The 25,330-nt window shown below is 35.8% G+C and overlaps 1 protein-coding gene across 4 annotated transcripts in view; it reads right to left on the reverse strand.

The window, feature by feature from the left end:
- Klhl13 (kelch like family member 13) overlaps positions 1 to 25,330 on the reverse strand; it is a 143,181-nt gene that overhangs the window by 72,831 nt on the left and 45,020 nt on the right. For 2 of the 4 annotated variants that reach the window (XM_029534309.1, XM_029534310.1), the window contains exon 4: positions 5,866 to 5,931. The exons of 1 other annotated variant lie outside the window; for it this stretch is intronic. In XM_029534309.1, the coding sequence (XP_029390169.1) occupies positions 5,866 to 5,931 (66 nt within the window). Of the gene's footprint in view, positions 1 to 5,865; positions 5,932 to 7,657; positions 7,835 to 25,330 lie in introns of those variants that run through there. One more of the 4 variants, XM_021187577.1, reaches the window with a different exon arrangement.

The following is a 25,330-nucleotide window of genomic DNA, read 5'->3' on the forward strand; positions in this document are numbered from 1 at the left end:
AATCATAGCATAAGTAATACAAAGTAATACTCTTGAATAGCCCCAATATAATTATGCAGTGGTTGAACAGCAATGTAAAGAGCTGGTGTACTGAAAAAGCAGAGCACGTGATATAAGGAATCAAAGGATGAAATTGTTTAAGGAATAGCAAGGGATGTAATAACTGGAATGGGAACAGAAAGAACTTCCTGATTTTTACATCAAATAGTTATAGTTGGTTAAACATTTATAGTTGGAAGTCTTACTTGATTGCCACCTACACAGTCTTACTCATTTATTGGTAGAACCTATCAAGGCTATGGGGCTAAGTCAGGAGTAGTAGTGGGTGGATGAAGATGCCCAGGGACTATATTAAGCAATGAACAAAAGTCCAGCTGTTGAGGAAACAAAGGACCTGCAGATTCTCAGATTCCGACTATATCCATTGTCCTGTTAAAGCTTAAAAAAAAAAGATAAATGTTGAATGGTAAGTTTAAGAATTCTTGCCATCCCTACTGTCTATCTTCTGTTAATATCTATATTATTTATATATTTTCTTGTTTTCTACCCTTCAGTATCCCATCTGTTTAGAAGTACGTTAACTAGGAGTAGGTAACTAGAGTGCCTGTATTTACTAGGGATGTAGTAGCAGAAATTAATGATTTTAATATATGCTATTTAAATAAAGAGTTTTATACTGTAATTTTCAAATTAACTACAAACAGCAATATAAAGAGACAGTTTGTCATCATCTTAGAGGGATAATTTACTTGGTGCCCAAGAAAGATGTCATCATGTTAGTAAACCTTGTACTACAAACATGTTACATCAGATGCTCACCCCAAATTACTCTCCATCCTTCAAGAATCCTTTAATTTGTATAACTTCCTACTTCAACATCATTTCTGTCATATTGGGAGGCACTCAGTGCATATTAAGTTGTGTCAACTGAATGGAAAATATGCAAGCTCATGATTGACTCAGTCAGAATATCCTACTGAAGTAGGTCTTTGAAATAGTATTGCTAAATTTGCTAGGACCACAAATAGAGTTTAGGTAAAAGGAATATTACTTAGTTTGATAAATTTAGGCTATAAAATCCCTAATATCAAAATTTCTATCATCTATCTATCTATCTATCTATCTATCAATATATCTATCTCTATTGATATATACATATATCAACAGATATATATATAGAAATGTGGAAATATTGCCACAAGTTTAAGGGCTGAGTTACAGATGATGACAATATTTTGGGAGGAGGTGAAAGGTAAGAGGTAAGGAAGGAGGTCACTGAGGTGTGCTTTGGAAGATATGCCCTGGTCCTCAGCCTGTCTACCCCTCTTAGACACTATAATATAAGCAACCTCTAGAATGTGCTCTCAACACCTCGCCTTAGATGTAAAGGATTTAGCTGACCTTGAGCTGAAACCTCTGAAACTAAATTATTTCACTGAGATATTTGCCACATTGATGAGAAACTGAGCAGCCCAGATACCATCTGGGTGAAAGAAGTACATGATAAATAAAATATATACTTACATAATTTATAGTTGTGTTTATTTATGATAGTTGAAAATAATAAGCACAGTGCATACCACACAAAAAGTGTGCCAATTAAAGAAAATCAACACTTTCTATACTATTTTAGAAACATTTCATCATTAATAAAACCTGGGGATATAAAAGGCCTTTCAAATAGTAGATTTGCTTCAACATTTCAAGTTTATTTGATAAAATTCTAGCATTTTTAAAAATAAATACTTAAATGCAAAGATCTATTATATTCCCATGAGAATATTATTATTTTGGCTAAAGCTGAGATTGGAAGCTTACCCAATTACTTCATCTCTTCCTCTCCCTGTTTAGAAATTTACAACATTTGGGAGGGGGTTCCCAGAAGCAGTTTTCATGGAAAACTAATCTTAATGATTTATTAAAATTATACAATACTAAATGAAATTGCTATATGAAATGTTGTGATTTGCTTTTATTATTTGCTAGACTTTTTTGTTAAAACTTTAAATTTCCTACAACTATATTCAATAAAACCACTACTATTTGGTGGTAGCAAATGCCTTTAGTCCTAGCACTTGGGAGGCATAGGCAAGTGGATCTCTAAAGTTGAGACCAGTCTGATCTACAGATTAAGTTCCAGGGTAGCTACACAGAGAAACCCCATCTTGAAAAAAAAAACAACAAAGCAGAACAAATGAACAAACTAAAAACCAAATAAACAAACAAATAAACAGAAACACTCCAAATGAAATAAAAACCCTACTAATATCAAAACATTAAAAGTTGATTTGGCCTTTCTCTTTTATTTTGTTTTGGTTTGTTTTTTGTTTTTTGTTTGTTTTTTTTGTTTTTTGTTTTCTGAGACAGGGTTTCTCTGTGTAGCCCTGGCTGTCCTGCTGGAACTCACTCTGTAGACTAGGCTGGCCTCGAACTCAGAAATCTACCTGCCTCTGCCTCCCAATGTGCTGGGATTAAATGAGTGCGCCAAATTCTTAGGCAAATGGATGGATCTGGAGGATATCATCCTGAGTGAGGTAACCCAAACACAAAAGAATTCACATGATATGCACGCACTGATAAGTGGATATTAGCCCAGAAACTTAGAATACCCAAGATACAATTTGCAAAACACATGAAACTCAAGAAGAAGGAATACCAAAGTGTGAATACTTCGTCCCTCCTTAGAATGGGGAACAAAATACCCATGGAAGGAGTTACAGAGACAAAGTTTGGAGATGAGACAGAAGGAAGGACCATCCAGAGACTGCCCCACCGGGGATCCATACCATAATCAACCACTGAACACAGACACAATTGCATATGCCAGCAAGATTTTGCAGACAGGACCCTGATATAGCTGACTCTAGTGATGCTATGCCAGTGACTGGCAAATACAGAAGTGGATGCTCACAGTCATCTATTAGATGGAACACATGGCCCCCAAGGAGGAGCTAGAGGAAAGTATCCAAGGAGATGAAGGGGTCTGTAACCCTATAGGAAGAACAATGATATGAACTAAACAGTAGCCCCCAGAGCTTGTGTCTCTAGCTGCATATGTAGCAGAAGATGGCCTAGTTGGCCATCAATGGGAGGAAAGGCCCTTGGTCTTGCAAAGATTATATGCCCCAGTACAGGGAAATACCAGGACCAGGAAGTAGGAGTGGGTGGGTTGGGGAACAGGGTTGGGGGAGGGTATAAGGGACTTTTGAGATAGCATTTGAACTGTAAATGAAGAAAATATCTAATAAAAATTGTTTAAAAAAAGTTGATTTGGGTATGAGTGGCATATGCCTCTAGTCCTACACCTTGAGTCAGGCGGATTGAGGCTAACTAGGATGCAGTGTAACAAGACCAGATATCTAATAAAAAATAAAAGATCCAATTGTATAAAGAAAAATCTTTAATAACTCCATCTCAAACTTGAACTTATTGACCCACTGCTATACCATGTAGTCCAACAGTTATATTAAAGGGTTGGTTCCCATTATTGTCTTCTATGGAAACACCCTAAAGAGTTAGTAACTTATTCAATACCTGTATTTTTCATGACTGTTTCTAGAGACTTCTCATTTTTAAATTTAGTGTTCTTCTCTTTGGTGATTTTGAGAGCTCCAAAATAAGTAAAGATACCAAAAATGTACTTAAATTTGACATATGTATGGTGTTTTGTCTGAACTATAGAAGTAGTTTTAAATATTGCATAAGTCATTTCTTGCCCTTTATTTCATGTTCTATTATTTATTAAATGTAATTTTGAATAAAAATAGAATGTACCCTCTAGGTTGACCATATATTTACACTAAAGGTAACCTAAATTTGAATTTTCTACTTGCATTTGTAAATCTGTCTACAGCTGCTAATACATTCAGAACTACTACTTCATGTCTTCAGAATCAAATACCCGCCTTAATCAGTTATTTCTTACAACATTCAGAAGCTCTGTAAAACTTCAGTGAAGTACATTTCTCTGTTGATGTGTGTGTGTGTGTGTGTGTGTGTGTGTGTGTGTGTGTGTGTAAAGAAAAACAGCATTCCTTCTTGAGATTGATCTAAGTCAGAAATATACATTTTATCAGTCTTCTATTAAAGGGTCTGAATACTTTGTTCTTATAAATTTGCAAGATATTAAAGCAAAAATATTTATGCTTGGAGATTTTCAGAAATTCAAAATTTCATGATCCAGATTTATAAAGTATAACAAAACTTATAAATAACAACACCTGTAGAAGTAGCCAGTCTGAGCTTAAACTGTTCATGTAGATGATTAGCAAAAAAAAAAAAATTAGCAAATTTATTTATTAAATAAAGAGTACGCATTCCTGTAAAATAAATGCATCTTTCTACCAAGGCCTCTTTAACATATTAGTCACTCTCGATAGTGACAAATAAACTTCTCGTATATTACAAATATCAAAACCAACAAATTTACTCTATTTGGTCAAAACTCCCTTGAGAGACTCTGCATGATGAATGAGTTGGGTAAGTAAACACTGACAAGTTTGCTAGGTGTTACAAATCTACAGAAAGGCACCTGTGACCTGGCCACATGTCTCAGGCGACACATCCAAACGGAAAGAAATATAATGATGTTGTAAAGCTTTCACGTTTGACAGCCTAATGTTTTAGACATTCCTTTAAAATATTTTCAAATAAAAGAAATCTGGCAGAACTTAGCTACTGAAATACCAAAAACACACTTTTCATCTTTTAGTGACATCTTTTTCTTTACCTTTTACTTTCTTCAAGTTTAAAACAGACCCAAGCCTTTCTAAAATACCTCACGGTCTTCAAAATTCATAAAACGCCATTGTAATATGCTTCAAATCCAGATATAGAAATGTGCACAAATGGTGGCTTTCATGCCTCACCCTTGTCTGCCCCTTGTCCCAACTGTCTTAGTTGATATGCTTTGACATAAAGCATAGATTCTGCTGAGAGAAAGATGTTCTTTCCTTGGCTCTTCAAGAGTCAATAGTGAGGCACAGAGAACTTTCATACCTTTAAGGCAAAATGCTCTCAAACATTAGTGTGTGAAGAATCACCTGGGGTGAATAAAATGTCAAAGTCTGGGGGTGGGATGCATACTATGCATTTTAAACAATTACTCAGACTCATTATCACACCAGGTCTACGAGGCTTGGGGAAAGACTGCCTTAAAATTAGGTAATGAACCACTGCCCAAAATACCCAAGCTACTGTAATAAACAGTCACTTGTCTCTCTCAGTTACTGGCCTTCCTGAGCACATCAGCATTGGCTGCTCACCACCAACTGTCAAACCAGTATCCACAGCTCTTATCTTGCCCTCCCAAACTTAAGATCCTTTCCAGTCTGGGAGAGTCTGAAAGGAAGGTGTCCATCTGACAGAATCAGGCAGACAGATGCACAGTGGGGAAAAAAGTGGGATGTGCAGGAATAAGGAAAGAAATATAGTACAAATTAGACTGATTATGCAATACAGAAACCTGTATTAAAATTAAAAACTTGCTTTCAACTTCATTCATTAGCAAAAGAGGACAGAACAAGAGACCTGCGGTCTGGTTGTAACTCTGACACTAATTAGCTGAATGACCCCAAGTGCTATTTTTCTCTTCTGTAAATCAGAGAAAAATGCTACTGTCCTTGTTTATCTCACAGCAATGATATGAAAGCCAAATGAACTTAGGCTTGCGAATATGCAATGAGAAGTACAAAGCCAAAACAACGATGCAAATATTATTGGCACATTTCTCAATCAACACAGACCTAGGCATTAATGGAAGTTTATTTGATAACTGAATGTCTTCAAATACCTCAGGGTCTTTTATGAAAATAAACTCTCATCACAGAAAAACAGGTACAGGAAAATGTAGACCCTTGGACATACCCTGCAGCTGCCTTTTTGAATATATCCTTGAAATCGGCTTGTTTTAAAGACAATTGCCTCCGTCTCCTGAAAGTGGAGTGCAAAAAAAAAAAAAAAAAAAATCTGGTTAATTGTGGCTTTATTGTATTTGGTTCAAATTTTTCAATACATACCCTGAAAATATTTAATGTAATTTAATATGTCTTATTTTTAAATTTATGAACATTTAAGGCCACACAGAACAATATAATACTATATAAAGTAGTTTTACAAAATGTAACAGAAAATTCTAAGATTGCATTTGTTTTTAGAAGCTTTCTTAATGTTTCAGAAACCATAAAGTGCAGACTGGCATTAAGTAAACCATTGATTTGTAGCTGATCTACAAGACCAAGCTAATCAAATTATCCTAGAAAGAAACATTTTTTTCAGGTGATACCCCCTTAGTCTTTGGGATGCTTTGTCAGTTTTTAAAGCTTTTGAAGCCTAAAGGTCTGTTCTTTTCTGATATACTGCTTTGCCATAAAGACCTGAAAGCAAATGACAGACATTCGGAGGTTTCAGAGAACATATGGCTAATGTTCATCTAGCTTCATTTACTATCATTTCTTTTTTTTGTTATTATTTTCATAGTGCTTATAATTAATTTTAAAAAGGGAAATGGATGTACAATCTCCTTTACAGAAAATTTGTGGAATTATTTTTGTGAAGTTTTCTCAGGTAACTAGCTCCTTTTGGAGATAAATATATAAAATCTCCCAACACTGGACAGGCATACTCTTGAACTGCCTTGGGAACACAGTTTTAAAAATAGAGACTACTACAGACACCCTGCAGTATATGCTGCTGACAGTCAACTCTAACCCCCCCCAAATTACAATTTGCTGGCAGATGTTTGAGGAGCTCCAACACAATGCATAATTTATTTGCATTTATTGCATTGATGTTGCTATCACCTTATGCAAAACAAACATTAGCCTCACCTAATATTTTTGTCAAAATAAACCAGCTTACATCTTTTTATGGGTCATTTCACAAGCGCTAGTGCATTATTAAAGTCAGAACTACATCAAAGTCTAAGAGAATCTTTAGAAAGACCTTGACAAAGATATTCTCCAAATGCCTTTTAAGTCCAAAGGCACCCTACAAAATATGATAGTTATAGAGAATTTGATTTCTGTGTGAAAATTATATATTCAAGAAAACATCTCTTAAATGCTAATACTATTTCAAAGCTTACTTTTAAAATTCTATACACATAAATATTGTGGTTGAATAATAAATAAGTACAATATGTTAAATTCACATTTGTCATTATTTTCTTATTAAACCTTGCCAAGCAAATGGCAATTGTATTACTTCTGTGATTACAAATATACTGAAATATTTTTAAATACAGGATATTTTATATTCTTATTAATATTGTTCCTTTTCTTTGTGTATGTAAGAACAATCTGGTGTGCCACCTTCTGGTAACTAAGTGAAATTATTTATTTCTACACAAGTCACTATTCTTTATTTTAACTTTATAAAATACATATTTCTCAACGTGCATTACATTTATGCTATATAAATAAATCCATTCCACAGCCTGAACTAGAATAAAAATTCCTTAGAGGCTTTTTAAGAAGAAACCAAGCTTTACACACGTTCCCTATGATTTTTACATGGTTACCAATATGTCTCCTGAATGCTACAATACATATAAAATTGATTTTTATATACCGCTTCACAGCCACATCTCAAAACAACAGGCTTGCTATTTTAATGAATAAGTAGCACTAGTAAATAGAGGAAAAGAAAGGTCTCTTACCAATAAGCCCATTTTTCTCTTAAGGTTTGAACTCTCATCATTTGTCATGTTCTTGTGGATCCCTCTCTCATCAAATTCTCTGGAGTTTTAAAGTTAAGAGCTGTGATGCACGGCTAGGCTCTGCTACTACACAGTAGCGCACCCCAGTGCCTCTGCCTGGTATAACACTTCAGCTGTAGCTCCCAGAAACGGAAACAAGCCTTTTATATTCAAAAGCCTATGTCCTGCACACTTTGCCTTGATAAAAAAATTGCAGTCAGTGTGGTTTGAACTATTTATATTTCATATCTAAACTCCTGATCAGATATGAAAATGAAAGCCAAATGAATCCCAAGCTTAGTTCCAGCAAACTGAACAGGAGCAACAAGCTCCTCCTACAGCAGAGACAGTGTGAGACAAAGGCTAGCACCAAGAGCTCTGACTCAGGCAAAACATGTTTACTTTAAAGTAACCCTATTTTTGCAAGCATCACTGTCTTATTATTTGCAGTATGGTTTTAAATCTTTATTAGCATTCACACTTCCCTCTCCCTGTCAGACAGTAATAAATCCTAGCCAGTAATTTAAATCCTGGATATTTTTCCCTTACACCAATTTTCCAGAAATCTACCTCCTAATTGTTTAGCTAAACAAATATGCTACTTCAAAAGAGAGACATGTAACTGTTCTCCCTCCATCTTCCATTTCTACTCTCTAATCATATTATTTCTAGATCACCTTTAAATAAAGCTACATGTGATAAGAATTTAGCATTCAGGGACTACTCAAAATTCATTTATTTTTGGAATTAGCTGGGTTAAGTGCTATAGTGATTACTGATATAAAAGTGAATGAGACACAATTCTTCGGATGTCAAGAAGCACCTGAGTGAGGGAAAGAGCCACTAAAATGTGGTGCAGAAGCTTCAGTAGCATAGAACCAGGATTCCAGAGCAGAAGAAACATGAAAATCGCATTGCAACTGAGCCTAAATACTGACAAAGAAGGCAATAGTCTTGAGAGACATATGCAAACGGCAGGCAAAACACCGCGTAGTAGAAGACAGTGCACGACAGCAAAAATATTTGCATTTCATTCTTTGTGTTATGAGTAAACATTTGTTGAGAGAGTGGCTGGATCAACAGCAGAATGAATGAAGCAGGCAAGTACAGCATCAAGGATCCACTACACCATGGCTGACGGGGCTTTTTTAGCTTTCTGCTGTAGCAGCCCAGAAATGCCAGCCTAATATGCTCCATCATACCCAGCTTTCTTTGTTCTTTCTTGCTTTTACTCCTCCACAGGTCCTCCTGGCATGCATTTTTTTCTCTCAGCCCCCTATTCTGAGTGAAATGTATACTTATAGATTTACCTCAAATTGTACTCTTTTCTATAGTATCATCCCATTTTTCTTAAGAGGAACTAACTGTACAACATTCCTAATGTTTAGAAGATAATGTATAAGAAAACCACTTTAATCCTATATTCATTATATGAAACAGAATGATTAATGACAATTAGGGCTAAAGAGACCCAATTTCCCAGATATCAAAAAGCACACTACTTTTAATAACTCCCTATGGCATATTTAAAGCTCCAAAGGAGAATATGTTAGTCAGGAGCTTTGCAGCATCACTAGTTGCACTGTCTATCTAGTTCAAGAATTACAGAGGATGAGCTAAAGATGCCAACAGAATAGCTGAAACCTGTACCTGTAGCCTTTAAAAACAGCTGTTAAGTCGGGGGAAACTGTGACTGTGTTTTATCACTTGCAGTAAAGCAAAAGAATTCACCTTGAAGGCATACAATAAACTAGAAGAATTCATGAGGACCACAGGGAAAGATGGCGAAACAGGGTGAATCATTTTTATCTAGGCTCAAAATCTTCAAGGATGGCCCATTAAAAAAAGAAATCCAAGAGTAAGAAGACAGTGGCATTTTTAAAGGGTTAACTGTTTTGCTAGGAGATTTAATCTAGGGCAAGAAAGTGTCCTTAGGTATGTGAATATCAGTATTCTCACCCTATGGAATCACATCCCATTACACCCAGTGCCCAATACTCAGTAAGTATTTAAGCTATTATTGGTATTCAGCTTTATGAATGCAAAATATCTTAACATTTATTCAACAATGCAAAAACCACGATGTTTTCATTTATGTCAACAATGGGGAAAAAAACCTTTTTTATCATACTATTTTTTTTTTGTTCCAGTGAATTAAGGGGAAGCAGTTAATAATTTCAAAAAGTAGGTAATACTTGCAAGTGTACGCTCTCTGACTTAAGATTTCCAAGACAAAAGCTGTCTACACACACTTCATTTTACTGAGAGCAACCCCTCCCAGTTACCTTTCAACTAATGTGTATGAAAAAATATATAATACAGAGGAAAAAACAATCATGAATGTTGATATTGTGCCACATCTTCTTAAGTAATCTTCAGTAAGGGCTAGTAGGTAGGGGGGCATAAAAATCATTTCATTTGTCTTAAGAACTTTTAAAACTATATTTTAATGACATCATGAATTGAAAAGACAAAATAATCCAGACCATTCACATGTTTAGTTTTATAGAAAATAAAGTAACTACTACAGTACTTTCTTTAGGCTTGAAAGGAAAGAAAGCAATCCATTTACATTATGCTTTCATTAGAATGGGTATTTATTTTATTTAAATTCACATAGCTAGATTATTTCAAGGTTGTAGAGGGAATGGCAGAGAGGGGTCACTACAAGAATGACCAGTACAAGTCTCTTAATCAGTATCATATATTTGTGATTGTGACATGCATGTATTCATCTAATATAATTAACTTACACTCCATTTAAAATATCATCATTTTACTACATTCATGACAACATTCCATCTGCTGATAATATTTAAGTTAGCTCAGAATATAGTTGAGTTTGGTCATTTACAGAGTTTTCAGTCCTTCTTAAATCTATAGATGACATATTTAGAAAACCACTGGTACAAAAGGGCTTAGCCAGGATATTTATATTAAAAGTAATCATTTGTATTTCTATAGATCAGAAGTTCATATTCCAGGTATATTGCCAGAATTTTATACTATTGCCATTCAATACAATTGCAGAGAGGAGGGCAAAGGAAAGAGAGTGGCTAAGAATGCTTTTTGCTGATACTAATAATCGCTGCCTGTACACTCAAAGGATTGGGACAAAATGGGAAGGAGGCAGCATCCAGGGTTTCATAATGTGGTGGTTTGAATAGGTATGGCCCACACAGGCTCATGGGTTTGAATGCTTGGCTCATAGGGAGTGACACTGCTATAACATGTGGCCTTGTTGGAATAGGTGTGGCCTTGTTGGAGGAAGTGTACCACTGTGGGAGCAGCCTTTGAAGTCTTTTATGCTTGAGCTATGCCCAGTGGCACCTTCTCCTGCTGCTTGCAGCTCAAGATGTAGAACTCTCATCTCCTACTATAGCATGTCTTCCTGTATACCTCCATGCTTTACCCCATGATGATAATGGACTAAACTGTAAACTAGCCCCAAATTAAATGTTTTACTTCATAATAGCTGCCATGGTCATGTTGTCTCTTTATAGCAAATAAAAACCAAACCGAGACACCTAACATCCCAATCCGAATGAAACAAATCAGAAATTTCTCAGACATCCTTAGGTCAAAACTCAGGGCAGTAGAAATGGCTCAGCGGTTAAGGGCACTTGCTGCTCTTTTAGAAAACCAAGTTCAGTTCCCCGAACCCAAATGAAAACTCACAACTATCAGTAACTTCAATCCCAGGAAGCCTGGGGCAACACTTTCTTCTGCCCTCCACTGGTAAACCATATACATAGTTGGTTTCAGCATTTTCTCTAAGCTCTGCCCCACAGTTACCTGACAACAGCCAGGTATGATTCACCGCACAGTCCTCTGAAAACGGCCATGATTCACTATAACAGGGGCTTCTTACCCTCCTCTCTCTCTTGTTCTTGCCTTCCTGCTCCCGCTCTGTCCTCTCATCCCTTCCCCTCTCTCCCCATTCCCTCCCCTGCCATCTCTCCATGTGCTCATGCCAGCCTCTTCTCTACTCCTCTGTTCTCTCTCTCTCTCTCTCTCTCTCTCTCTCTCTCTCTCTCTCTCCTATCCTCTCAACTCCCTTCCCAATGCCCTAAATAAACTCTATTCTATACTAGGGGTAGGGATGCCTCAGTATGAGACCACAGAGGCACCCCCTTCCCCCAGACCTGACAACACCTCCACCAAAACATATCCCCTCTCTCCTTATCTTTTTATAAAACACAACACAGGGTATACATACATTTAGTGGAAACACACACATACACACACACACACACACACGTAAATAAATCTGTTTAAAAAACTAGTATGGAACAACATTCATATCATCCAACTGCATAGCCATACAGTTGACAGACATTCACACTACTTAAGCAATATTGCTTATTCAAATTTGACCATGAAATATACATATTTTATTTACCTTAAGTAAGAACTTGAAAGGGGTTAAGATTTAAGTTTACATTTTTATCATGTCAGTTTGAAAAAAAGAAAAACCAAACAAACAAACAAACAAAAAAACTAACCCCTCCCAAACACAAGCCCCATCTGTCATCCACCTGTGATTTTCCTATACAGATACTAGGTATTTAGTTGTTTTAGGTATTAGTTTAAATCCAACCAGCAGATTTTTTAGGGTTTTATTCCACCACTTAATTTTGAAGTACCTCATCTTCATTTTCATGTTTATCTGGTCCTCATGTAGGCAATGTAGGTGTTAATGTTCCCATTCATTTTACCAGTGAAAAAATAAAGTTGTTAAATGATTCAGCTTGGTAACAGCTGCTGAGATAAATGGAAAACAAGAATCCAGGCCTGCGACATCAAATTCCATGTTTATTAGGGGCTTACACACACACACACAAACACACACACACACACACACACACAAACACACACACACACAGAGAAAGAGAGAGAGACAGACAGACAGAGACAGAGAGAGACAGAGAGAGAAAGACAAAGAGAGTCAGAGAGAGAAAGACAGAGACAGACAGACAGACAGACAGACAGAAAGAAAAAGACAGAGACAGACAGAGGGAAAGGGAGAGGGAAGGAGAAAGAGCCCTAAACACACTGCTGGTTATATTATACTTATATGACAAGAGTTGCAAAAAGGCAATCTATACCTGTGCCAGAAATATCTTCTCAAAGTGAAGTTGGGGTTACCTTTCATCTATCAATCAGCAATTTCTTGACATACATATTCTATCCTAATCTATTGTGCACAATTAGTTTCATAGTTTCATAGATGCTTCCACTTGGAATTCCATACTCTGGCAACTAAAAAAAAAATCTAGTCATATTTAAGTGTTCATGGATAGATACCCCTTCCACAAAACCCTCACACACATTCCTTACCAGACAAGATGCTGGGTTCTAGCCTACTCAATATTGTACCTTCTATCTCTTTGGATTATATCTGTTTGTTTCCATCCCCATCTTTCTACGCACACACACACACACACACACACACACACACACACACACACACACACACACACAGAGAGAGAGAGAGAGAGAGAGAGAGAGAGAGAGAGAGAGGAGAGATGCACACACAGGCACACATACATGTATGCACACTATACTACTCATATAATCTGAGAACTGAGGTTAAAATTTTGTATGCTTTTATAATACCTAACTTAGTGTCTTACAAATGACAACCAAATAAAAAGGATAAATTTGGTGAAAACCATGCCATCAGAGGTAGGTTTTTTTTCTCTCTAAATTTAATTTTTAGTGGTTAAATAAGGATTCATTAAAAGGGGTTTGTCTTACTCAAACTAAAATATAACTCACAAGATAGAAATAAAGACATAATAGCAAGCAGTATACTAAAAGTGGTTCCTTTCAATGCTTGCATGATAGACTCTGTGACTAGCAGAATGATCAGCTCAGTAGATAAATAACTACAGAGTAGATGGATATGGTGGTGACTCAGTAAATTACCAAGGAACTGTATTGAGCAAGAGAAATACTTAGCTAGAATAAAAGCAATGCTCTTGTCAATTTTCTAAGTAAAGATAAAATTGCTAAAATGTAAAGAGTAAAGAAATGTGTTTCATAGGTTTCTCAACACCTCATCTGTGAACATTGAAAAATTGAAGTTGTGTCTCCTAAAGCTAGTCATTTCTACAGGCTAGTAATTAAAAATGATATAGCCTATTCTGTGGATTGTTAGTGTCTATTAAATTCTTATTTCAACCAGAGCTGATGAAATAACACATTTTGAGATCCAATACTGACAATAAATGTTCCACTAGATGGAGCAAAAAATATGAAACAGAAAGTTCAATCAAGCAAGCCACTGCATATCACAAATACCCAGGGACACAAATGGTATAGAGGGTATACCATGGTATAGAGGGTTTTCAAGAATGAAGTATACAAACAGATGGGAGACCCAGGGAATAAAGGTAACCATCAGAATAATGAGGAGGAGGAGGAATAAAGCAGAGTAGGGAGACTATAGGAGTGGATACAGTCAAAGCACATCATATACCCAAAGGAATCTGTTGTTTTATAAAGCCCAACAGTATATATAGTGAATACACCCTAGTAAACAAAACATGATTAAGTATACAACTGAAACACGGGGAAGACATAATGCAACCTTGACCCTTACTTTCAAAATATAAAGAGACATATTTTTGATTAAAGACATATGAAACACCACCCAATTAGAGACTTATTTGGGTTTAAAAGTTTGTCTTTAAACTTTATCTTCAAATTTCCTTGCCTCTCCTTTCATACTGACTGGTAGAGAAACAGTATCAAGGGTATTAACACAATGAACAATACAAAAATAAAATAAAATACAACTGAACTTCCCAAGAGAAAAAGACTGTTTGCAAACTCGATAAACATATGGAGTAGAAGGAATGAGGGCAGAAGCTGCAGCAGCTATGATAACTGATAGATCATTAGCCACTGTCTCTACTATGTTCCGGGAAACCACTGGAAGGCCTGTTGGCTTTCACTGAAAAGAAAAACTGTAGTCTTATAAAGTGAGTTTTACTAACATTGGACTCAAATCTGAGGACACAGAAATTTAGCCACAAGACTTTATGGCCCAGTTGAGAGTAACAAAAGCAGAAAGACTGTTAGGAATCTGATCCTTAAGATAGACTGCTCCAGGAGCCACAGAAACCAGTCAGCTAACCAGGGATACAGACACTAACAGTTAAAGGAAGAAGGTCCTGGACAATGAAATATAGTAGCCAAAGGTTGGGACCCTGCATTGACAAATCACAAACCAAAGCTGAGTTTTGATACTTGTAATCTTCCAGAACCTCTTTTTAGATCCAGTTCAATTTCCCACTACAACTACCAGAAATACCACCTTATCAAGAACTGCCATCTAGCTATTAGGAAAAAAAAATGACACAACTTGCTGCTTATAATAAATCTGTGCATGAGAATACACAGGAACACGATAAGGCGGAAAGGTCAAGAAGGGAAATTAAGAAAAAAAGGTTTTAAGCATGGCTCTTGCCGTCTCAAAATATCTCCTCCTGTTGTGAATCTCCCTCTCCTTCCAACCTCCCTCATCCTTCCCCACTGTTTGCTTTGTGGTACTGCCAGAAATTATAGCAATTACAGGTTCCTGTGAGCTAACATGAAGCCTGTTGAAATTATATTAACTATGGCTTCCAGGAGGAGGGAGCCATCAGTTATTCACACATTGGTGTGAATTAGTTCAATCAAGCCTCTTCAAATAGCAAAGAGATTTTGCCCTGAGGGACTAAAGCCTGCTGAACTAGGAGACTGACTCCTCTAACCTTGGCAATATTAACTGGGGTGCTAGTCCAAGAATGTTAAGCAGCACAGAGGGGCTTTAAAAGACAGTAGAAATCAAGAAACTGGGGCTCAGTGGGTAAAGAGCCCTGCAGCCAATCTAATAACCTGAAATACATCACTGAAATCCACAGTATATAAAAAACAGAACTGACTCCTAGAGGTTGCCCTTTGACCCTACAAGTATCCTGTGGAATACACAGACAACCTGTACAGATATCCATGTTTATATACATACATACATACATACATACATACATACATACATACATACACACACATACATGCATACATACATACATGCATACATACATACACAGTCACACATTTAACAACCAAGAGGCCATGAATTTGAAATAGAGGAATAACTGGCACAACTCAAGACGCATCCCATAGGCAAGCACCAATCCCTGACATTATTAAGGATACTGTGATATGCTTGTAGACAGAAGTCTAGCATGGCTGGCCTCTGAGAGGCTCCATCCAACAGCTGACTGAAACAGATGCAGAGACCCACAGCCAAACAGTGGATGAAGCTTGTGAGGTTTTATGGAAGAATAGGAGGAAGGATTGCAGGCCCAGGAGGGGATAGGAACTCCACAAGAAGACCAACAGAGTCAACTAACCTGGATCCCTGGAAGCTTTCATAGACTGAACCAAAGAACACATATGGTCTGGACCTAGGCCTCCCTGCAGCCTGGCATCAGTGGAGGAAGATGTGCCAAGCCTCACAGAGACTTGGTGTGCCAGGGTGGAGAGATACCAGGGGAAGCCTCTACCTGCTCAGAGGAGAAGGGAAGAGGGGAATAGGGGGAAGGAATGAGGAAGAGGGTGACCAGGAGGGACGCAGTAAGTAGGATATAAAGTGAATAAGGAAAAAAAAAGCATTTGTGGTCGTTTGAGTAGGTATGCCCATAGACTCATGTGTTTAAATGCTTGGCCCATTGGATGTGACATTATTAGAAGTTGTGGCCTTGTTGGAGTAGGTGTGGCCTTGTTAGACAAAGTGTGTCACTATAGGGACAAGCTTTGAAGCCTCATATGTTGAAGCTATGCCCACTGTGGCTCACAGTCCCCTGCTGCCTATATATCAAGATATAGAAATCTCAGCTCCTTTTCCAAGACCATGTCTGCCTGCAGGCCACCACGCTCCCTGCTATAGCAATAGTCTAAACCTCTGTACTGTAAGCCAACCTCAACTAAATATTTTCCTTTATAAGAATTGTTATGATCATGGTGTCTCTTCACATCAATAAAACTCTTAAGACATTATTTTACATAAAATATCACCACAATAAAAATTATGTGAGACAGTCACAAATTAAGAAGCATGGTATTCATTCAAACACTTTTTCCACTTTTATCTAATTACTCGTTTGTACATTCATTGGTGGCTAATTCTAAGACAGGGATAGGGCCAGTGTCCAAGACCAAATACATTTACATTTACATTTGGCAAATACTTATTGAGCAGCTAAACCTGTGCAAACTATAGCTATTGGTATCACAGTGCATAACAAAATCAATGACAGGGAAAATAGTAAAAGGAAAAATTATGACAGCTAAAACTAGTAACACTTCAAAACAGAATCAACCTAAAAGTTAGTATTAAGAAATTATTTATACCATGTAATAGTTGATGACATGCAGCTATTTTGTGTACTATAAGTTTTTATTGGCATGTTAAATTTTTCATGATATAACTAGGATAGAGATAAAGGTACAATATACAGTATAACAAAGCAGTGTTTCTTTTCTATTATTTAACATTCACTACATGCCAGGAATTTAACTCTTAGATATATTTCATTTAATCCATATCCATATACATATATATATATATATATATATATATATATATATATATGTGTGTGTGTGTATATATATATATATATATATATATATGTGTGTGTGTGTATATATATGTATGTATGTATGCATACATGCATGTACACACACATATCTGTATATATCCTATACAGTATGACATTAATTTAGATATGAAACAGAATCAGAGATGTAAAGGAGCCTCCTATATTTTACACAGCTAGTATGACCTGGGGGGAGGGGGAGACAATGTGAGGGACTGGGAGTAATGGAAGGAGGATAAACTGCCCTCAGGATGCAATGTATAAGAAAAGAATAAAAGAAAGAGGGCTTGAATGGAATGTGGTAAGCACTCCTGTACACCTATCCTGTTTTACCATTATAATTTGGTAACATTCAAAAGTACACCAAAAGATCAGAATGAACATACATTATCTTAGGCTATTTTGTTACCTTGCATATATGCTTTCTCCTTTTTTCATGTATTCTACAATAAATGTGTTATGAAATGAAGCCTACTTTCCCAAATGACAGAAAGTAAGAATAATAAACCTTTAGCCTATGATCCATGAAAAAGATTTAAGATTTGAGACATGAAGTCATCAACCCATGGGCAAACATTAACAGGATGAGACTGTATAAGAAGGTGTGGAATTCAATAAAAATTTTGAATAATAAGACATGTAGAAAAAGAGAAATCTAGAAGTACTTTTTCCTTCCTAGGAAGAGAGAAAACTGTGTGGTCTGGAAAATTCCCTAAGATTATAAAACATAGAACATTACTAAAATGTATATGTCATTTATATAAAGATATACAGCCTTTCAGTATGACAATACTGAAAATATGACAACACATTGGATGTAGTGTAAAATCTTACAGCAAAAATAGCAGATAGCCAAAATTCACATGATTTCTGAAACAAAATGAGCCTACTGCATAACAAAGCAAATGGCCTCAGGATTTTAAGTTTTACCCTCTGTCTAATCTCTGTATTCATCTTTTGGAAGCTTGTTTGACTTAAAAAAGAAAGCACAAAAATATCTTCAAATCAGTTTATGAATATAAATCGTGAAAAAATAAAAGGCCAGATCTTTGGTGAGTAATAATTTTTTAAAATATATAGTCTATAAAGTTAAACAAATATATTTTTACTTTGTAACCACTATGTAGGTACTGTATAGGTTATATACTATATATATATATATATATATATATATATACACATACATACATACATAAATATACATACATATATACATATATGTAATATATACATATATTACATATAAACATCAGCTGGCTTCAGCCCTGCCCTTTGTTCATCTGACATCCTACATTATTACAAAATTACTATTAGTGTAGTTGTTTCACTCATTAGGAAATTCTCATGTGAAAATAGAAGAAATGAGAAAAGCTTACAAAAATGTTACAATATACTAGACTTGTGGAAAAGGTCTACAAACATAAGGAAAAAAAAACAAAACAGGACTCTAAAATAAAGTAGAAGAACTAATTACTGCTCCTTAATGGGTTTATACAAAAATTAATTCAAGTCTTATATGTAAGGCAATTAAGCTCATAAGCTCAATCAGAACAAAAAGTCAGGAAACTGAAAAAATAAAAAATTAATATAAAAACATAAATTTCACTAATAGACTAAAATTCTTGAGAAATTTATAAGTAAAAATATATTTATAGATTATGTAAAGCAACTCACATAATCAAACTGAGCTAGGCAGGCATCCTGGAAGCAGGTCTAATTAGCAAAAACAGTCTAGTTTCTACCACAGAAACAGGATGGGGGAGACGCGATTACATATTATACCAGTTAAAATATCTGAGCCGCAAAGGAAAAATATGTGAAAAAGAATTGAAAACAAATCTGAGCCATTTCTAGAATCTAAACTCAATTACTTTACCTCACTTTTAAAGACTGCCAACATCCAGTTCCTTAATTGTAACAAGATGGCTGACTGGAAGATATAGATGCAAATGACCTTATTCCTTCTAACCAAAGTTACCAGCAACGAATGATTTGTCATCAGTGATTCAATTTATATATTTATTGAGAATCTACTGTGCAATATCATAGTGTAAATGACATCAAATGATTTTAGTCAGTCATTCATGCTCTGAAACAGTTCAGTGAACAATGTCATAGGTATCAACAAGCTAAAATTGCTTCAATGTGAAAATAAATGTCATACAATAAATGTATTAAATGAGGCAGAAGCCAAGAGACCGTTATGGACCATCTGGCTGATCACAGGGCATGGGATTTGACCAGAGTACTGAAAAATAGATTGTATTTTGACCAAAACAAGAGGACACCTTGTTGGCACAGTCATGCTATAAATTTCAAAATTATTCTAAGTAGGGTGTGAGTACTCCAGGTCACCACAGAACGCTTCCATATATAACCTAAATATTCCACAAGGCCATTCCTTCATTTTTACTGTCAACCACTGGGTTCTTCCACATCTCACATTGACTGCTACAATAGGTGCCTGGCCTCAAAAAATATTTCCAGCCTTCCTTCCCCAAATAACTCACACAGACATCATGTCTCTTTTTGAAAGTGTCAGTAAGTCCTACAATTTTTGGTTTATTCACATTCAAACAACAAAACTGAGTGCAATACAGCACATGCAGCAATTCCTTCAGACAACAATTCCTTCTTAATTTGGCCTCCTCCCACTTCTTCCAGTCTTCTTTATTTTTCCCTTGACAGCAGAAATCATTAACTTTCCCCCCGTATAGTTCCACAGATAAGTTTCAAATTTGCATGCCTTACTGCACATGAGATTAACCATCAGGCATCTTCTAAAGCTTTGAAAGAAAGTCATAGAATCTATACAGTGATCTAGGGAGACATCTATCTTTGACTAGCAGTTTTAATCTTATAATTGGACGCTGGTATGTTATGTAAGTATTCTGTCTTACTTCTGAGAATTATACTTGAGATTATTCCAAATATTTATGCTTTATGGCTATTTTAGTAAAAAGTTTTTCCTTGGAAATTTGAAGTAGCCACTACTAAGACAAATAAAATGCATTGATATTTTTATTTACATCAAATTGCTTTTTATAGTCCTTTATGGATTAATTGCTTTTTATAGTCCTTTATGGATTATTTTAAAATCTCATGTAACATTCATTCATAGGTATAAGACTACATCTTCCAGTCATCTATTTATATCATTTTATGGTATACATTTAAGGTATATATCTTGGTGTTTTAATATACATAGTCCCAGTCACAGTGAAACAATTATTAATACCCAAATAAATTAATATGTCTTTGGTTGTTTTGACTAGGTATGGCTCCCATAGACTCATGTGTTTCAATGCTTGGACTTAGGGAGTGGCACTCTTAGGAGGTGTGTCCTTGTTGAAGAAAGTGTGTAACTGTAGGAGTGGGCTTTGATGTCTCCTATGCCCAAGCTAAACCCAGTGTGATACACAATCTGCTTCTGGCTACCTGTAGAAGACAGTCTATATGTGGCTGCCTGTAGAAGACAGTCTCCGTGTGACTGCCTGTAGAAGACAGTCTCTGTGTGGCTGCCTGTAGAAGACAGTCTCAGTGTGGCTGCCTGTAGAAGACAGTCTCTGTGTGGTTGCCTGTGGATCACAATGAGGAATTCTCAGCTCCTTCTCTTGTATCATGTCCACCTGCATGCTGCCATGTTTCTCACCATGATGATAATGGATTAAATCTCTGAAACTATAAGCCAGCCCCAATTAAATGTTTTACTTTTTAAGATTTGCTTTGGTCATGGCTTCTCTTATCAGCAATAAAACCCTAACTAAGAAAATTTCCTTCACCGTCTATATCTGTCATCTTTGGTGAAAGCTTCTAAGATCTACACTCCTGGCAAATTTTCATCAAATACTGCAGTATCAACTATTATGCTAAAGCTGTACTTCACACCTCCAAAACTCTAAAAATTACCTAAGGATAAATTTGTACTCTATGACTCATTTATCCCCATTTCATCCTACTCCCTGTCCATCATTACCATTCTACATCTCTGAGGTTTGTTTGTTTGTTTGTTTTTTCCTTAGGTCCCACAGCAAGACTAGCAATTGTGTCATTTCACTTAGAGAAAATTCTCCTGATTTATCTATATTATGGACAATGGCTATGCCCCTTTAAAAAAATGGAGACTAGTCGACTGTGATTTTACATAGAAAAATTCATTATATTAAAGATAACAGTCCATTATTATATCAAAAGTAGTTTTTTACCTCTTGGCAATTGTGAATGATGCTATAATTAACATGTGTGTAAAGATACCTTGAAAAGTTGTACACTTCATTTCTTCATCCCATATGCTAAACAGGAGGATATCTGATTCACATAGTTCTGTGATGCTTTTTTGAAAAACCTACATATACTCTTTTCCACAATGGCATGCATATATATATATATCCCTACTATCCCTACTAGTATAATATATAGGCCTCCTTATAGTTCCTTATAATAATCCCTACAACCTTTCTAAAACTTATCCTTTGTTTTTCTAATACTCTGTCAATCTGTCTTTCCATTTTTGTTGACTGCTTTCTTTGTCCTATAGAAGCTTTTTGTAAAATAACTTACTTATTTTCCTTTTATGTGGATTTTGCCTGCATGCATGTATGTGTACCATATGAATGTTTAGTGTCCTTGTAGACATGAACAAAGCCTCAGAACCCCTGGAACTGGAGTTACATATGTTTGTAAGCTACCATATAGATACTGGAAATGGAATCTGGCTCTTCTGCAAGATCAGTAAGTGCCTTTAACCACTGAGCCATCTCTCTAGATCCCACACAAAATTTTGTAGTAGTCTGAACTAGTTGATTTTTCTATTCAGTTGCCTAGTTTTTAATGTTACATCAAAATCAATGCCAATGTCACCAATATCAAAGAGGGTTTTTATCAAAATTTCCATCTATGAATTGTATTGCTCAGAACTTATGCTCAGGTGTTTTATTAATTTGGGGATTACTTTTGTGATTGGTATAAGATTGCAGGTTCATTCTTTTGTATACATCTAATTTTTTAAGATTATTTACCATTCAAAAGTAGGATATTTTGTCAATTTTTAACCCTAGACAGAATGTATAGGTACTATTAAATAATGGTGATGATGACCTTTTCTGCTCTTCCTTAAATAGAGTTGTTTAAGCCAGTCAGTGTTCGTGCATGCCTTTAGCCTTTAATCTCAGCACTCTTGAAGAAGAGGCCAGCCTGGACTACAGAGTGAGTTTCAGGATAGCCAAGGATATATAGAAAAATCCTGTACTATCTAGAGTACCTGGAAAGAGAACAGGAACAAAAAAGCAAGCATAACCAAAAGAATACAGGACAAAAAAAGAGAGAATCTGAGGTGTAGAAGAAACAACAGAAGAAACTCATACATCAGTCAAAGACAATGTTAAATCTGAAAAATTCCTGACACAAAACATCCAGTCAATCTGGGACACCATGAAAAGACTTAACCTAAGAATAATAAAAATAGAAGAAGATGAAGAGTCCCAGCTCCAAAACCCAGAAAATATTTTCAACCAAATCATAGAAGAAAACTTTCCCAACAAAAAAGGGAGACGCATATGAACATATAAGAAAAGAAAATCCTCCCACCACATAATAATCAAAACACACAAAAATGTACATCACAAAGAAAGAACATTAAAAGCAGCAAGGGGGATATCTTGTAACCTCTGAAAAACCACAGATGCCAACCTAGACAGCTATATGCAGTAAAACTTTCAATCACCAAAGAGGGAGAAAACAAGTTATTTCAAGAAAAAATCCAAATTCAAACAATATTTATCCACAAATCCAGCCCTACAGAAAACACTAGAAGGAAAACTCCACTCCAAGGAGGATAATTGCATCCAAGAAAACACAAGAAACTAACCATTCCATAGCAACACCAAAATAAAAGAAACACACACACACACACACACACACACACACACACTAACTAACTAATACCACAACATTAGAACTAACAATCACTGGTCATTAATAGCTTTTAACATCAGTGGACTCAATTCACCAATAAAAAGACACAGTGGATATATAAACAGGATCCATCATTTTGCTGCACAGAAGAAACACACCTCAGCAAAAAAGATAGCCACTACCTAAGAATAAAGGTTGGCGAAAGATTTTCCAAGCAAGAGGTCCCAAGAAACAAGCTGGAGTAGCCATTTTAATATCTAATAACATAGACTTTTGACCAAAAGTTATCAAAAGAGATGAAAAAGGACACTTCATACTTATTGAAGGAAAAACTCACCAAAATGAAGTCTCAGTTCTGAACATCTAGGCCTAAAACACAAGTGCACCCACATTTGTAAAAGAAACATTGCTACAGATTAAATCATACTTCAACACCCCAGTCTCACCAATTTGCAGGTCATGCAGACAAAAACTAAACATAAAAATAATGAAAGTAACAGAGGTTATGAATCAAATGGTATATATATATATATATATATATATATATATATATATATATATATATATATATATATATATCACCAAAACACTAAAGACGATTCTTTCTTCTCAGCACCTCATGGAACCTTCTCCAAATTTGATCATATACTTGGTCACAAAGCAAGCCTCAACAGATACAAGAAGATTGAAAGAACACTTTGTATCTTATCACACCAGTATGGGTTAAAGCTGGGCTTAAAAAACAATAGAGACAATATAAAGCCTACAAACTCATGGAAACTGAACAACTCCCTAATCTATGACTACTGTGTTAAAGAAGAAAGAAAGAAAGAAATCAAAGACTTTCTAGAATTCAATGAAAATGAAGCCACAACATACCCAAACTTATGGGACACAATGAAAGTGCCAAGAGAAAGCAGTGCCTTCAAAAATGAAATTGCAGAGTTCTCATACTAACAATTTAAAAGTACACCAGGAAGGAAGCAAACGCATGCAAGAGAAGTAGACCACAGGAAATAATCAAACTCAGATCTGAAATCAATCAATTACAAAGAGAACTATACAAAGGATCAACAAAACTAAGAGCCAGTTCTTTGTGAAAATCAACAAGATAGACAAGCCCTTACCCAAACTAACTAAAAGACAGATAGATGGTACTCAAATTAAAAAATCAGAAATGAAAAGGGAGACATAACAGCAGACCCTGAGGAAATTAAAAAAAAATTATTAGGTCTTACTTCAAAATCCTGTATTTTACAAAATTGGGGAAATCTAAATGAAATGAATATTCTAGACAGATGACATGTACCAAAGTTAAATCAAGATCAGGTAAAAAAAAATTATTCTTATTCTTAGATTTGGCCTTTTCATAGTGTCCCAGAGTGGAGGGAAGTTTAGAGAGGAAAATCTGTTTGGTCCACTGGAGATAGGAAATGAGGGCAGTAAAGATTGCACTAGATGCTCTGCTACAGGAATGGGATGTGATTGGGGCATTGAATTAGAAGGAGACAGGAGAAAGGTGAAGATGTGCAGTTAGCCTACCTGCTGTCTGGACTGGAGTGTCTTCTGTCATTTTACCGAACATGCCCACAAGTTGATTTTATTATTTTGTTAATTCAGTGTTATTAATAAGCAAATACATCTTACAGATGTTTGGACCAGTATCATACCCTTCCAAAGATGATAGTGTACACACATTCCAATTACTTTGGGATTACTATGCAAAACCTTTTATATGCTATATGTAAAATAGCCAGGACTATGCTCCCTTTCTGCCTTAACCTTTCCCATTTTTGTCTCTCAATTAAACTATATTTTAAAATATCTCAGAATTCAGAATCACAAATACATCATGACTCAATCATGACAATACATTCTTGTGAAATACATCATTAGTTAATTTTACCAATGTGTGCATAGCACACAATGCGTCTATACATTTCTACAAACTTTTTTTTTTTTCGAGACAGGGTTTCTCTGTATAGCCCTGGCTGTCCTGGAGCTCACTTTGTAAATCAGGCTGGCTTTGAACTCAGAAATCCGCCTGTCTCTGCCTCCCAAGTGCTGGGAT

This window comes from Mus pahari, chromosome X, assembly GCF_900095145.1.
Source record: "Mus pahari chromosome X, PAHARI_EIJ_v1.1, whole genome shotgun sequence".
NCBI classification, from domain to species: Eukaryota; Metazoa; Chordata; class Mammalia; order Rodentia; family Muridae; genus Mus; species Mus pahari.